Source organism: Cnephaeus nilssonii (assembly GCF_951640355.1).
Source record: "Cnephaeus nilssonii genome assembly, chromosome: 7".
Taxonomy (NCBI): domain Eukaryota; kingdom Metazoa; phylum Chordata; class Mammalia; order Chiroptera; family Vespertilionidae; genus Cnephaeus; species Cnephaeus nilssonii.
Genome location: NC_137078.1, coordinates 70913119 through 70930246, shown reverse-complemented (window position 1 = coordinate 70930246; position 17128 = coordinate 70913119). Strand labels below are relative to the sequence as shown.

At 40.0% G+C, this 17128-nt stretch overlaps 1 protein-coding gene across 2 annotated transcripts in view; it reads right to left on the bottom strand.

The window, feature by feature from the left end:
* SCP2 (sterol carrier protein 2) overlaps nt 1-17128 on the bottom strand; it is a 112915-nt gene that overhangs the window by 10829 nt on the left and 84958 nt on the right. For both annotated transcript variants that reach the window (XM_079778303.1, XM_079778304.1), the window contains exons 13-14: nt 8753-8846; nt 210-339 (exon numbers count right to left, since the gene is read on the bottom strand). In XM_079778303.1, the coding sequence (XP_079634429.1) occupies nt 210-339; nt 8753-8846 (224 nt within the window). The remainder of the gene's footprint in view (nt 1-209; nt 340-8752; nt 8847-17128) is intronic.

Genomic DNA, 17128 nt, shown 5'->3' with positions numbered 1-17128 from the left:
AACCCAAGTTTGTCTAATTCCAAAGCCTAAGATTGGCGACTCTGTGATAGAGTTTCCCAATCTTTGGAAGGAGGCAGCTGTGATTCCCAAGGATTCACCAGTTTAACAAGATCCTAACGCCAGCCCATTTTTGGGGACACCAAAGCAGACTTCCATTTTCCTTTGTGAACTTGACGTGTTCCCGTAAAGGAAGTCATTACTGCACTGACCTGAGTTAGGAAGCACTGATCCCTTGCCATTCTTCACATCCACCACCCAGGTGGCTTCTTTACCCCCAGGGCCATCCTTCACCTTGAAGGCAAAAATGCCGCCGATTTTCTTCACAAACTGTTCCCCTTCCTGGAAAGAAGAATAACGTTAGGAGTTATATTAAGCTCATTTCTCTGGCTTTTTCCCCAGTCAAACTAAATGTTTAAATAGATACATGCCGTGAGCAGCTGGGCCAGCAGGGGCAGTCCCCAAGCTCCCTTAAGATCTTTTACCCAGAAAAGTCTGAAAAGCAACCAGGCAACAACTCCCTCATCTGCCAAGCCTTTCATTAAAAATGGCTTTCTGGATACAACTGGTGCAAGGAAAAGGAGGATGGGGGAGGCAGGACAGCATTCTCTACTGAAACAGCCTTCACTTGTCTCAATAACTTCTGAAAGATTCACTCTGGCATCTCTATTAATGTATGAATCCTCCCTCCCCCCACCCCCCCCTCTCTCTCTCTCTCTCTCTCTCTGTTTTTTTTTTTTTTTTTTTGCAGTTAAATTCTTTTACATACATTTTTGTTTGTTTGTTTCCCACAATTAAAGATACATGGTTCTGAGATCAAAGTTGTTTTTTTTCCCTTTGGTCAACCCATTTTCTGAATTAGTATAAAGAATTATGCAAATAATATACCATCTTACTTTTAGATCATGAAGAACAAAGCTGAAAAAATAATCTCAGATACATATCTCTGTAGTTTGGTTCCAATCTCTCCCCTTCATCCCCACGCTATTTCGTCTTCCCATACTGCAATATTTACTGATTGAAACAATGATTGGCACCAGACATTATTCTGGGCACCAAGAATATAGGAGTTAGAGGAATAAGTGGTAATACACTATGATGATTATGACAAGATATTGGGATTAAAGGGAAACACAGGGGACTAGAGGGAAACACAGAGGAACAGCTAAGCAAACTAGCAAGTGAAGGAATAACCACCTCACACACTTTAAAAATAAAATAATAAAATAATCATTTTATTACAATTATTTTTCTTCAGAGAGAAAACACATTTTATTGTGGAAAATTAGAAAATACCAATAAGCAAAAAGAAAATATCAATAATTTGTAATTTCATCACTCAGAGAAAATATTTTAGCATATGGAATCATATTATATGAAGTGTTTTATAATCCACCTTTCTATTTAATACCATTATCCTCATTGCTATATCATTTAATACTCTTCTACATAACTTTAAATACCACATATAGTATTTAACTGTAGAAGTGTATTATATTTAACCAATACTCTATTGCTTGATATTTAGATTAGTTCTAACTTCTGGCTCTTATAACAATGCTGTGAGTAACATTTGTTTATCTAAATATTTTTACATAGCTTAAGTTGCAAGAATTAATCTTTGCTAATTAAGAACACTGCATCTGGAATCAGCATAGGTTTAAATTCCTGCTCTACCACATACTTACATTACCCTGAGCAAGTTACTAAACCGCTCTGAATCTCAGTTTTAGATGTGAAATGAAGATAATTACAGTAGTGTTATATAACTCAGAGTTGTATGAAATTTAAATTTTGTAAATACCTATAAAGCACAGAGTAGCTGCTCAATAAATGTTAGCATTTTCTTTTTGTTATTTTCCTCAATGATCTGTCTGCTATTTCTGTGCCACTATTATAGCTTTATAATATACTTTACTCTTTAGCATAGTAAATCCCCATCACAATTACTCTCTTCCAAATATTCTTGGCTATTTTTGCATTTGTTTTGGACTTTTTCCTCCTCTTAGATATACATTTTAATCATTTAGTTAATTCTACCCTACCCCCACTCCTGCCCTGATAACACTGTTAAATTTAGATGGGATTACATAAAATATACAGATATGTTTAGGGGAGAAGTAGCATTTTTACAATATTAAGTCCTTCCATCCATGAATATGGTATATCTTCAAGTGTTCTTTGATGCCCCTTGGCAATATTTTGCCTTTTTCTTCCTCACATTGGCTTTTGTACATTTCTTGCCAGGTAGATTCTTAAGTATTTCATATTGCTCTTATTAATAATACTAGAAACCCGGTGCCCAAAATTTGTACACAGGGCAGGGGGCGGTACCTCAGCCCAGCCTGCAACTTCTTCATTCTGGGACTCCTCGGGGGATGTCCGACTGCTAGTTTAGGCAGTCTGACATCCCTCTCATAATCTGGGACTGCTGGCTCCTAACCGCTCACCTATCTGCCTGCCTGGTCTTCCCTAACTGCCCTCCCCTGCAGGCCTGGTCTCCCCTAACTGCCCTCCCTGGCCAGCCTGGTTGCCCCTAATTGCCTCTGCCTCGGCCCCCGCCACCGTGGCTTTTTCCGGAAGGATGTCCAGAAGATGTTCGGTCTAATTAGCATATTACCCTTTTATAAGTATAGATATTTTCCATTATATTTTATGACTGGGTTACTACAAATGTATAGAAAATATATTAATCTTTATTTATTTTGGAACTGGCTACTTTTTTAGTTCTCTTATCATTTCTAATAGTTTTTATTTCCCACCTTCTTTATTTTATCCTTATATCCCTATAATAATTTACTTCTAAGATTCTTCCTTTTGGTATCATTTCATTCTTTTAACAAAGATTTAAGTGTTTACTATGTTCAGACACTGTGATAAATGCCTGAAGTACTCAAATAATTATTATCCCTGAGGAATTTACGTAAGCTAACATCAGATGCTAACCTCTATTTCTATGCATGCAGAGAGCCTGATCTAAGTTATTCCTTCTTGTTGTGTTTTGTTTGTTTTGGGGGGTTTTTTTTGTTTGTTTTTATAACAGCTTTATCAAGATACCATTTACATACCATAAAATTTACCCTTTTAAAGTATAATTTAGTGGTATTTTAATATTCAGAGTTGTACAACCAACACCACTATCTAATTTTAGAATGTTCTCATCACCTCAAAAAGAAACCCATACCCATTAGCATCACCCCTCTACGCTGATTCTTCCCTCCTGCGAGTCCCTGGCAACCACTAATCTACTTCTGTCTCTGTGGATTTGCTTATTCAGGACATTCCACACAAATGGAATCATGCAGTATATGGTCTTTTGTGACTGGCTTCTTTCACTCAGCATAATGTTTCTAAGATCCATCCAGGTTGAAACATGCAACAGTAATTCCTTCTTTCCTGTGGCTCAGTAATAACCCATTGTATGGATGCAGCACATTTTGTTTAGTGGTTCATCAGCTGATTGCTGTTTCTCCTGTGCAGCTATTACTATCAGCAATTCTAGCTAAAAAGGAGAAGTAGTGTAAAAGTTCTTGTATGGACATAGGCTCTAATTTCTCGTAGGTATATATGTACTTAGAAGTGAAACTGCTGGCTCATAAGAAGATGTTTAACTTCTTTAGGAGCGACCACACTGTTTTTCTAAAGTGGCTGCACCATGTTACAAGCCTACTGGCAAAGAATGAGGGTTTCAACTTCTCCACATCCTCAACAACATTTTTATCTGTCTTTTTTTATTTTAGCTATCCTCATGGGTGTGTCAATCTTTTTCTTCTACATAGATAACACACTTGAACCTATCTAGACTCAACCATAGTTCTTAGGACTCCAAAGAAGCTATTCTAAAAATATTTAGTCTAGGCCTATTTATCTCAACAGTCATGGAGGCATTTTTTACATGTGGTGTCCTGAAATCAACTACCAATACTTCCCTTATATCAGGAAACCAAAATGACTGTCAGAGTTTTTTTAAGTGAAAGAGAAATTCTCTTATTTTGGCCTCCCTTAAAAGGTCTCACTCAAATTATTTTAAGTTAACTTTGGGAAAAAATATTAACAATAATAATAATCTTTAGAGGGCTATAAAGTTTTTAAATGCTTTTATATACTTTTTTCTTTAATCTTCATAAAACCCTGTAAGTAGCTGGACAAGTATTAGTATTAGCTCATTGAGCAGGAAAAAAGAATTGAGTCTCATAAAGATTAAAAATCCTTCAGACTATTCTCTATCCAGCCGCCAAGTAATTCATCTAACAATCCATCTAATCCTTACATAATCCACCTAACACTTTCAAGTTTGGATTTTTTAAATGGCTCACCACAGAGTATGGAATGAAGTGTATCTTTACATATTGTTCAAGATTTTTCATGATCTGAAGGATATTCATCTGTTATTTTCAGACACTTTTTAATGTCCCTCAGGCTTCATGTTCTAAGAATACTGATCATTTTAAATTCCAGGAACGTAGGTATCCCCATGCCCTTGCTCATGCCCTTTCCTGGGTCACTCACCTCCTCCTGTTCTCCATTCCTACCCCAGTCTCACCAATTCAAGTCTCAGCTCACATGCTCACTATTCTGGGAAGGCTTTCCTGTGTCTGCTGGATACTTCGATAGCCCTTTGCATATACACCAGGTCTCTTGCTAACGCAGTTATTTTTTTCCTGTGAAATTTCTCCATGTCTCTCTTCCCACTAAATTCTATGTTCCCTCGGGGTCAGGTTAGTAAGTAGAACAACCAGAACTCAATCCTAGGTTGGTTTAACACCAAATTCAATGCTCTCTCCATTTGACTATACCATACTGCAAAGTAGACTACATCAATACTTCCAAACTTTATTTAGACTATGAAAGCCGTTTGTCACCATAAGTGAATTAAAAGAAAATTCAAAGTCTTCCCACATTCCTTGAAATATTTTATCCCTCAAGGTTCTGTGGAGACAATCTAGAAGAGTGGCTTAATAGTGCTGGTGTGTTGGGCCATCCAAGAGTCAAGCTTTCTTTGGGGCCAGCGTCTCCTAAATGGCTATTTCTAGGTGCAACCAAGCCATCTGCTTGCACAATGCCTCCAGAATAGAGAGAGCTATGACAGACACCAACAAGTCAGAGCAGGATAACATCAGCAAACATTTAGAAATTCTACCTATACACTTGGAGAGAAATTCCTCCCACCTCCTTAAAACAGATGGAGATTAATTTTCAGAACCATCTGATCGTCTTACATCCTTTGGTCAATAAAACATTTCAACTGAAGAGAGAGGGAGAGAGTTAAAAGGGGAAAGCAAATACACACTTGTTGCAAAACCGGAGACCATTAATACTAACAAAGTTCTAAGTGCTTCCTTGTAAAGAAAAGTACTTCTTTCTGAGTAGGTAAAGGGTCAAGGAGTAGGTCCTGTCGTAAACATAATCAGAACATAAAATTAACAGAATTCAAAGAAGGGCAACTGGGTATTGCTAACAAAGACAAAAGTGGAAATAAAATATCTTGCCGGGTTTCCTTTGCTAAGGCAGAAAATGCATGAATTGACAAAAGATTCCAAGACTTTCTTTCACTTTCTAGCCTTGCAAACATTTAGGAAACTGACAATCGTGGGAAGGAGAAAAGAAACAAGGGGACAAGGTCCATGCAAGTGAAGTTATGGAAGGAAGAGAAAAGAATTAAAACGGGAGCAAGAAGCATACATTTGTAAAGCTAAAAGAGGACGTGAAATAAAAACAGCCCTGCTTTGTTAATCCCAATAATGAAGTATCCAGTGGTTGACATCTAGCCATACCAGATACTCTCTAAACTAATTATTTTTATTTGGTATTTTTAAACAGAATAAAGTAAAAAAAAAAAGAACAACTTGGCAGGAGCAACTATACTACGGGTTACTCTGTTGGTGGCATGAAAAAAATTTTTTCAAGCAGAGCCCTTTAGAGCCCAATTTTATTTTAGTGGACATTTGAAAGAAATTTTTAAAAATGAGATTTTTTTTTTCCCTGCTAGATTAGCAAAGATTTTTTTTAAAAAACCAGCCAACTTAGTACTGGAGAAGATCTGAAAAAAAAGAAAAGTCACTCTCATGAATTATTATTAAACTTTTAAATTAGTACCCTTTTTGTTGTATAATTTGGCAATATGTGTCAAAATGCAAAACACACATATCCAACTATCTGCGATTTCCCCCTTTAATTATTTATGCTAAGGTAATCATGGCATTAAGCACTTAAAGATTAGTGCAAAAGGAAATTTATTAAACTAATGTTTTACTTACAAAATTTAAATACAACCTGACATCCATCCTGGAGACTGGTTAGATTATGGTACATACATTCAAACATGTACTATGTGGTCATTAAAACTGATGGTAAGCCCTAACCGGTTTGGCTCAGTGGATAGAGCATCGACCTGTGGATTGAAAGGTCCCAAGTTCGATTCCGGTCAAGGGCATGTACCTTGGTTGCGGGCATGTCCCCAGTAGGAGGTGTGTAGGAGGCAGCTAATCGATGTTTCTCTCTAATTGATGTTTCTAACTCTCTATCCCTCTCCTTTCCTCTCTGTAAAAATCAATAAAATATATATTTTTAAAAAACTGATGGTAAGTCAGAGAAAGACAAGTACCATATGATTTCACTCATATGGTGGAATTTAATGAACAAACTGGACTAACAAAGAAAAGAGAGATAGACTCATAGACAGAGAGCAGGCAAGCAGCTCTAGTGGGAGGGTTTTTTGGGGGAGAGGATGGAGTATTGAGCCTGGACATGAACAACAGTGTGGTGACTGTTGGGGAGGAAGGAAGGAGCATAGTTGAAGGTGGAAGAAGGAATAAATGGTGTTGGAAAAAATAAAATAAAAATAATTTAAAAACTGATGGTAAAGATTTATATTTATGGCATAAAACATACTGTCAAGAGGAAAAAGCAGGTTATAAAATAAAAGGTAATCTCACGCAGGTGTATTCCCACAAGATGGTGGTGGGACAAGTGGACCATTGCCTGCCTGCCCAGAACTGTCAGCACGGGCCCTCTCATCCTCAAAAAGGGTATTGAGCATTATGGAAATCCTAGAAATGCAGGGTGCTTTGTCAAGACACATTCGTCACATTAGCTGTTTCTCCCCTCACACATACATACACAATACAATCACCTTAGATGTTAAGAAGTCCTTTGTCCTATAATAAGAGAGTTATGAGATAAGCAAAATGTTTGTCATCCACACTGGCTTTAACACGAGTGAAATACATAGCTCAAATGTTTTGAATAATTTTCTTTATTTCAGCCCACTTTGATCAGCTTAGTAGAAATGCAATTGGAATTGTGTGACTCTGGCTGTAACTGTACCTTGCGAGTGACCGACCATATGTCCGTCTGACCGTCCGACCTACCAGTACACATGACATACACTGGCAATTTAAAAATAAACGTTGACTCGCACATGCACGATACATATAAAGCTCTCGCTGGCACCAATCGCACATGTGTGTTTCAATCTGTCATTGTCAATCGTGAATTTGGTTGACACTTCTATTATAGAGAAAGGGTGAATAGCAATCCTATATAATAAAAGCCTAATATGATAAGTGTCTGACCATTTGACCAGTCACTATGACGCACACTGACCACCAGGGGGCAGATGCTCTGACCGGTAGGTTAGCTTGCTGCTGGGGTCCGGCCAATCGGGACTGGGCAAGATGGGCCAGATACAGCCTGGAGCCTTCCCCCAGTCCCTCCCCTGCACCAATCGTGCACTAGTGGGGTCCCTCAGCCTGGCCTGCGCCCTCTCACAATCCGGGACCCCTTGGGGATGTCGGAGAGCCGGTTTCAGCCCAATCCCTACAGGACAGGCCAAGGGACCACACCGGTGATTGCACCGGGCCTCTACTATTAAAATATTTCTTCTAATTAATTTCCTTTCAATGTGCATGAATCTGTGCACCAGGCCACTAGTCAATAATAAAATCTCAAGTGCCTTTAGGTTTGAAACAATTAAGTAAATATTTTATTTCGCCTGAAGAAAGTAACTTTCTTTTTGGAGAAAGAGTTACAGTTAGATTACCTTAGTATGATTATTATCTATCAAGAACTAATTATTATACATAAAAATAAATCTGCATATATAGTACAGTTTTAAAAACTCAACATGTATTGTATGATCCTAGTTATATAAAAACTGTATGTTCATATATATAAAGAGATGTCTGAAAGAATGCCAACCATTGTTAACATTTTAGTAAACTAAAATTTAAATTTTTATTTTGTTTTAAAAATTAGCATCATTTTTACAACAACAAAAAACAAATTTAAAACTACTTTGAAAAATTCAAGCATAAAAGATTTCTTTTGAGAGTTTTGATATTAGGTAGCTTTAAAGGTTCACTTTAAATACTCTTTTGAATAGTTTTATGTAAAATATTTTTAACCCAGAATAAAATTAAGCCAAAATAAATTATAATCCCTTTACATATAAACTCTATCCATAATTATTATCTTCCTGACAAAGAGAGGATGGAGAAAAGAGTTACGATCTTAATAGCAATTTACTACAGTTCTTTATGTAACTCAAATTGGGAGATTTATACATCTCTGAAATGTACTTTTACCAGAATTACAAGGAAACTGTAATAGATACTCAGATATCAAAAATACACTCAATACTTGACAATATGATATAAATTTTCAGCTGTACCACTTCATGCAGCACCTGAAATCTATATGCACCTCCTCTAGCCTCTGGTTCCTCCTGGTAGTATTTTAGATAAATATTACTTACCTCTTCAAGCTTCTTCTCAATCTCCTTAAAGACAAGATTTGCTTTAAATCCTTCAACTGCAGCGCTGGTTGGAGCAGCTTCAATTTGATGAGTTCTAAAAGAATTGGGGAAAAGACTTATTTCAGTCCATGGAGTCATACAGGTACTAGGTTTTTCAACATTTATACAGTTTAATCTTCCAAAACCCTAAAAACAGAGATGTTATGACTCTTACCCAAATAAAACTGTTATTAAACCCATAAAACAAGTTTTACTCCCCTTTTTTTTTTTCAACAAATATGAGTACTCACTAAGTGCTAGGCACTATCCTTGAAAATATGGTAAACCAAAGAACCTACCCTCATGAAGCTTATATGCTAGTTGGGGAGAGAGGCAATGAACAAGCAAAAAAATAAAGAATATAGTTACTATGAAGAAAATAAGGCAGGTTAAGGGGATATAGAGAAAGTATATTTATTTGTATTGGATTTTCTATTTTATTTTATTTATTTTTAAAAATATTTTATTGATTTTTCACAGAGAGGAAGGGAGAAGGATAGAGAGAAACATCAATTAGCTGCCTCCTGCACACACCCCCACTGGGAATGTACCCACAACCAAGGCACATGCCCCTGACCAGAATCAAACCCGGGACCCTTCAGTCCGCAGGCTGATGCTCTAGCCACTGAGCAAAACCGGCCAGGGCTGGGTTTTCTATTTTAGATAGTCTAGTCAGATAGGCCTCTCTGAGGAGGTGATACTTAAATTATGTCAATGATTTAGGTGGGGAAGCCAGTTCTACAAAGAACTTGCGGTAGAAACTAGCTTGGCAGTTAAAGGAACTATAAAACCAGTATGGCTGGAGCAGAGCAGAGTAGAAGGATCTAGGGCACAGAAACATGCAGGGCAAGATAAGATATTGAGGGGCTTTATAGGTCATGAGTAGGAGTCTGGGTTTTATTTCAACTATAATGAGAACTGTAGAGTATAAACTGGAAAGTAACATAATCCAATTTACATGTGGTTGGTTTTTTTAATAAACCTGGCTGCCAGTTAGAAAATGGACTGTAAGGGGCAAGTGGGGAGGCAGGGAGACTGGTTAAAAGGCTACTGCAAAAGTCCAGGCAAGAGATGATGGTGATTGGAACAGGTTTCATAAGGAGGTGGAATAAGGATGGACTTGAGGTTCACTGTTTACATGTGATTCAATATATGAATCTGTGGATGAAAAAAGGGATTCTATGAAAAATAACCTCATAGGGTGATCTGATCATAAATTCCTTACTGGTAAGGTCATGGTGGGCATTCACGCCCCAGGCACATAACGTTTTAGTAAAAGGTTTATCTTTGTTATAGCACTCCGTCCATTGTTTCTGTGCACCTAGGTTAATAATTGCCTTGCTTTCTCCTACTATCATGTAATCTTCCTTATGTTCCCTCCTTAATTTCAGTGAATAAAAGAAACTGTGAAACTGTCGTTCTCTGAAGCATTTGAGATCTTGCTTCCTGGCATATGTCACTAGTGTTGACTCAAACGCTTATAAAAATTCTCTACAGGTTTGGACATTTCCTATTTTGACAAATTAACAACCATCTGTCCGAGTATTGGTTGTTTGATACTTAAGGAACCATTATAGATAAATGGCCTCATGTGGCAGAAGGAACAGTCTTTATTGCCACAAAGGCCTCAGTTGAAATGTTAAGGGCTTTCTCCACTCATTAGCTATATGATTATGAGCCAGATACGTCCTCTCTGTGCGCCTCTGGTGAGGCGGTAGGAAAGAAGGTGGGAGTGCCAATGACTTGCAGAATTAAATGGAGTCCAAAGTATGAAAAATGATAGACATGACAGTTATGGGTTCCAGAGCCTCAAGTGTTAGATGGACAGAAGCTTGAGGGGTCTGAGGAAGATGAGGGCACCTGCGATGTCAGGTAATTCCTCTGCCATACTGCAAGCATGCTGGTGGTGGCCGGGGCCACCAATGGAACAACACGGGAAGGATATACTAGAAAGAGTCAAGAGTGTAACAGCTGCTCCGTAAGCATTTCTTTCTTTTTTTTTTTTTTTAATAAATCTTTATTGTTCAGATTATTACAGTTGTTCCTCTTTTCCCCCCCCCATAGCTCCCCTCCACCCAGTTCCCACCCCACCCTCTGCCCTTAACCCCCCCCACTCCCGTCCTCATCCATAGGTGTACGATTTTTGTCCAGACTCTTCCCGTACCCCCCACACCCTTTTCCCCTGGAGAATTGTCAGTCCTCTCCCTTTCTATGCCCCTGATTCTATTATATTCACCAGTTTATTCTGTTCATCAGATTTTTTATTCACTTGATTTTTAGATTCACTTGTTGATAGATATGTATTTGTTGTTCATAATTTTTATCTTTACCTTTTTCTTCTTCTTCCTCTTCTTAAAGAATACCTTTCAGCATTTCATATATTACTGGTTTGGCGGTGATGAACTCCTTTAGCTTTTTCTTATCTGTGAAGCTCTTTATCTGACCTTCAATTCTGAATGATAGCTTTGCTGGGTAAAGTAATCTTGGTTGTAGGTTCTTGCTATTCATCACTTTGAATATTTCTTCCCATTCCCATCTGGCCTGCATAATTTCTGTTGAGAAATCAGCTGACAGTCATATGGGTACTCCCTTGTAGGTAACTAACTGTTTTTCTCTTGCTGTTTTCAAGATTCTCTCTTTGTCTTTTGCCCTTGGCATTTTAATTATGATGTGTCTTGGTGTGGTCCTCTTTGGATTCCTCTTGTTTGGGGTTCTCTGCGCTTCCTGGACTTGTAAGTCTATTTCTTTCACCAGGTAGGGGAAGTTTTCTGTCATTATTTCTTCAAATAGGTTTTCTTTTTTTTTTTTTTTTACATTCAACATTATTTTGTATTGGTTTCAGGTTTTATATTAGTTACAGAATAGTGATTAGACAATCATATACTTTACAAAGTGTTCCCCGATATTTCTAGTACCCACCTGGCATCATACCATCATTACAACACTATTGACTATATTCCCTATTTAAGTGACAATGGGTTTACAGGTTCCTTTCAGTCTTTCTTTTGTGTTGCTCGTCCTTCCTTCTCTTTCTCCCTTCTTTCCTCATTTTCTTTATATAGTATCTCAATTGGCCATCAAAGCTCAGTGAAGGCACTGGGACACGCTTCATCCATTTTACAGACCAGGAAACTGAGGCCAATTCCAGTTATTTCTTCAAATAGGTTTTCAATATCTTGCTGTCTCTCTTTTTCTGGCACCCCCATAATTCGGATGTTGGTATGCTTGAAGTTGTCCCAGAGGCTCCTTACACTATCTTCATATTTTTGGATTTTTTTTTCTTTTTGCTTTTCTGGTTGGGTGCTTTTTGCTTCTTCATATTTCAAAGCTTTGACTTGATTCTTGCGATCCTCTAGTCTGCTGTTGGATCTCTGTATGTTATTCTTTATTTCAGTCAGTGTATGCTTAATTTCTAGTTGGTCCTTTTTCATATCCTCGAGGGTCTCACTAAATTTATCGATGGTTTCTAGAAAATTCTTGAAAAACCTTATAACCGTGGTTTTGAACTCTATATCCAGTAGTTTGCTTTCCTCCATTTCTGTCATTTGTGACCTGTTTCTTGTCTCTGTATTTTGGCTGCTTCCCTGAATTGACAGAGTGGCTTTGTGTGCTAGGTGTCCTATAGAGCCCAGTGGCTCAGCCTCCCCAGTTACCTGAGGTGGACACTCTTGGTGCACCCCTTTGTGGGCTGTGTGCACAATCTTGTTGTAGTTAAGCCTTGATTGTTGTTGGTATCACTGAGAGGAATTGGCCTCCAGTCCAATTGGCTGTGAGAATCAGCTGTGTCTACAATGGGAGAACTTCTGTGCTGGAGACACCCTTATGGGGCAAGACTTGCTTCAGTGGGGCTTTGGTGCTCACTGAGTCTGCCCCCTGAGTGTGTCCCTTATGGATCTGAGGAGTTGTAATCTGGATGGTCCCACTCTGACCACTGGGTACACTGGCTCTTGGATCTCTAAGGAGGTGCTAATTTAGCCTCTGCCTGAGGCCACCCAGCAGGAGCTATGGAGAGATCTGCAGATTCCTCTTCTTTGTTTGGGGTTTGGAGGTGCCCAGATGAGGCCCAGCTGTGAAGCAATACAAGCTGCTGTGGGGCCTTGGGCCTTCTTTTGGATGTTCTGGGTCTCTCTGACCCAACTGCAGTTTGTTAGGTAATTTTAGATTGCAAAGGGCCAGGCCACTCATATGCAAAGGCCTCTGCACACAGCTTGGGTGGCACGGGGTCTCAGGGTATCAACAGGGTGGAGCAAACAGCTATGGCTGATCCTCAGCCCTGCCCTAAGAGGCCCAGGTCTCAGTGTCCCAAGGTAATCGCTGCAAGCACCTCTCAGAGAAAGCCGCCCTCGAGTTCCGCCCGATGCCAGACAGTCCAGTTTCTCCCCGTATGAGTCTCGGTCCCCAGAGTCTCACCCGGAACTGGAGTTCAGAGAAGTCAGGAGCTTTTGTCTCCCTCCCGATTGAGAAAGAGAACTGAGTACTCAGTTGCCAGCCCTTACGCACACACGCCTCCGTACCGCCACACTTTACTTCCGCACCTCCTCTGAGTCTCAGTGTGCTTTTCTCTTCCCTTCTAGTTGTAGAATTTCCACTCAGCCAGCCTTCCTGTGGTTCTGGATGAAGTCCGTTTTGTCTTTTAGTTGTAGTTTTGAAGTGGTTGTGCACGGCAGCAAGTTCAGGTGTTTACCTATGCCGCCATATTGGTTTCTCCCAGCATTTCTTTCTCTTTCTTTCCCTTCCTTTCCTTTCTTTCTCTCCCCTCTCCCATTCCTTTTCTTTTTCTCTCTCCCTACCCACCTGTTTCTTTTTTCCTTCCCCTTTCCTTCTTTCTATCATTTTATAAATATTTAATGAGTGCTTGCTACATCGCAGACATTGTTCCAGGTACTAGGAGTATAACAGCAAACAGTCAGGCCCAGTCCCTCTCCTCACTGAGTTTATAATTCTTCAGTGGAGAAGAAAAGGAAGTAAACAGACAAAATAATTGAAGTGTTAGGAAGCAAACAAAAAGAGGAAGAACCTACTTTTAGGGCAATCAAGGAATGATATCTTTGAGCAGATGGATTTAAGCTAAGACCCAATTAAAGGAAGAAAAGGAGTTAGCCATTCAAAGAAGAAACTGCCAAGTCCATGAGAAAATAGTTTTTGGCATGTTAAAAGAAGTAAAACAGGACCAGTGTCACTAGAGCACAGTAAGTGGGGGGATAGTGACATGAAATTGGAGAAGTAGGCAGGGCCCAGATCATGCACAACAAAGTAGGAAATCTGGGAAGCCACGGAAATGATTAAACAGGGAAGTGAAATCGTTTAATTTGTGATTATTCTTACAACAGTATGCAGAATGAATTGGGGCGAAGAGTGTAAGAACAGAGTTGGGGAGCTGGTTAGGAGGCTGCTAGAGTAGTCCAAGTAAGAAGTGATGGTCTTGCCGAAACGGGTTTGGCTCAGTGGATAGAGCGTCAGCCTGCAGACTGAAAGGTCCCAGGTTCGATTCCGGTCAAGGGCATGTACCTTGGTTGCGGGCACATCCCCAGTGTGTGGGGGGGGGGTGCAGGAGGCAGCTGATTGATGTTTCTCTCTCATCGATGTTTCTAACTCTCTATCCCTCTCCCTTCCTCTCTGTAAAAAATCAATAAAATATATTTTAAAAAAAGAAGAAAAAAAAAAGAAGTGATGGTCTGGACTACAGTGGGGGCAGTTGGCCAGCGGAGATGGAGAGAAGGAAGTGGATTCAATAAACTTTGGAGATAGAATCCAGTAGAATGAGGGAAACCTAAGTGGTGGGGGAAAGGGCAAGGGTGATTCAGAATAGCAATGTCAGTTATTGATAAAAGGGAACATGCAGTGGGATAGAGGGGATCGAGTTCCATTTTAGGTGCATTAAGTATGAGATGTTTCTGAGACAAGGCAGTTGGACCTGAGAGTCTGGTGCTCAGAGGAGAGAGGTCCAGGCTGGAGATAACATGGAGATAATCATCAGCATAATGAACATATTTAATCCATGGAAACTGATAAGCTCGCCTTGAGAGAACAAGGGAGAAAGAAGAGAGCCCAGGACAACACCAGAACTCCTTTATTTACAAGTCTGGGAGAGAAGGGAAGCAGAGCCAGTGATGCAAGAAGAAAACCAGTAGAGCACGGTGTCACACAAGCTGACGGGGCAGGAGGAATCTGGAGGGAGGAGTAAACTATGTCCAGCACCTGTGGATTTGGCAACATGGAGAGTACAGATGACTTGGACAAGGGCAATTTTAAGTCAGTGGTGGAAGGTAGAAGTCAGATTAGAGTGAATTAAAGAGTGAATAGAAGAGGGAAAGAGACACTGTGGCTCTTTTGAGACATGACTTTTAGGGGAACAATGAAATGGAGTGGTCTTTGGAGAGGAGTGTAGTATCAAAAAAAGTTTGTTTTTGTTTTAAGATTAACATGCTGAGCATGTTAGCCTGATGATGGTAATGAACCAGGGGAAAGGAGCTACAAGGAGAGAAGTCTTGAGGTGACAGGGGAATGAGATATAGGAAAAGGAGGAGACTTAAGGGAAAGAGGATCAGGTGGGTGTGGTTCTCCATAGGGTTACAGATCTTGAGATGAGAGATGAGGAAATTTGGGTCTAATGGTTTAGGATTTCGCAACAAAGTAATCAGCTGAGAATGAGGATGAAAGAGTGGGTATGGGAAGTCTAAGAGTGGAAAGCCAGCCTACCAGAGGAATCTTATTAAAGTCATGAATGAGGCATGAACCTAAGCTCCTGCCATGCTGAAACGTGTGCAGTTCTCGGAGCACGGAATGCTACTTCCATGCCTTTGCCAGCGCTGCTCCCTATGTCTGGAATACTTCTGTCTTGGCAAACTCCTTTTCACCCTTCAAGACCTAAGCTGAGAAACTACTTTGCTATGAATCCCTACTAAATGTCAGCTTCTCAAGAGAAGATATCACATCTTTTAAAAAAATGTTTATATCCCCTGTTCTTGGTACACAATATTATTCAGTGAATAGTGACTAAATGAAACAGAAATTACACTAAATTCTCCTTTACCTAAATCCTAATTTTTTCCTGTTCCGTTTGGAGCAGAATTGTCTATGGTCACCATCTTCTCTGTCAAAAGTCTGAATGAGCGACCTAAAATCAAATGGCCATGACTAGTCCTCCACAGGCCAATTTCATTTCATTAATTCAACTCTTCAGCTTTTTAAAAATATATATACCATCCAGAACTGAAATATCATTGCTGACATGTACACATAAGGAACTGTTTGACATTGAAATTGGGTCTCAAAAGAACTGTTGGCCCAGAAAGAAACTCACTACAGACTGATTTATTTGCCTTTCAGCATAACCATTATTGCTTGTCTCATTTTCGGTTCTTATAAGTGTATTTCTAGTAGCACATGATCTCACTCATCTAGGGGAAATGATGAATAACATAGACTGATGAACAAGAACAGACCCAGAAACAAGGAGGCATCGATCGGACTGTCGGGCCTCAGAGGGAGGGTAGGAGAGGGTGGGGATAAAGAGGAGAGATCAACCAAAGGACTTGTGTGCATGCATATGAGCCTAACCAGTGGTTAAGGACAACAGGGGGGTGGGGGCATGCATGGGGAGGGGTGTGGGATGGGAATGGGGGGATGAGGGCAAATATGTGATACCTTAATCAATAAAGAAAATAATAATAATAAATATATATATATACTAGAGGCCCGATGCACGAAATTCATGTAAGAGTAGGCCTTCCTTCCCCCAACTGCCAGCACTGGCTTCCCTCTGGCACCTGGGACCTGGGCTTCCCTCACATCCCCAGCTTCGTCTGAAAGGTCGTCCGGAAGGATGTCCAGTCTAATTAGCATATTACACTTTTATTATTATAGACTAGAGCAGCGGGCGCCAACCTTTTGGACCTCACGGACCATCACTGGTCCGCGGACCACCGCTGGACTAGAGGCCCGGTACATGAAAATTTGTGCACTCGGGGAGGGTCCCTCAGCCCAGCCTGTGCCTTCTCGCAGTCCGGGAGCCCTTGGGGGATGTCCACCTTCCAGCTTAGGCCCGCTCCCCAGGGGATTTTAATTATCATTGTACCTTCCTCTAGCTTGCCACTTCCTAATTGTACATGACAAAGTAATAATTGATATTAGTAGCACTTTTCAGTGTACAAAATATCTTTTTTTTTGTAAATAGACAATAAAAGGTTTTATTGCCCAGCCAGCATGGCTCAGTGGTTGAGCATTGGCCTATGAACCAGGAGGTCACAGCTCGATTCCCAGTCAGAGCACATGCCAGGTTGCAGGCTCAATCCCCAGTGCGGGGCATGCAGGAGGCAGCCGATCAATGATTCTCTC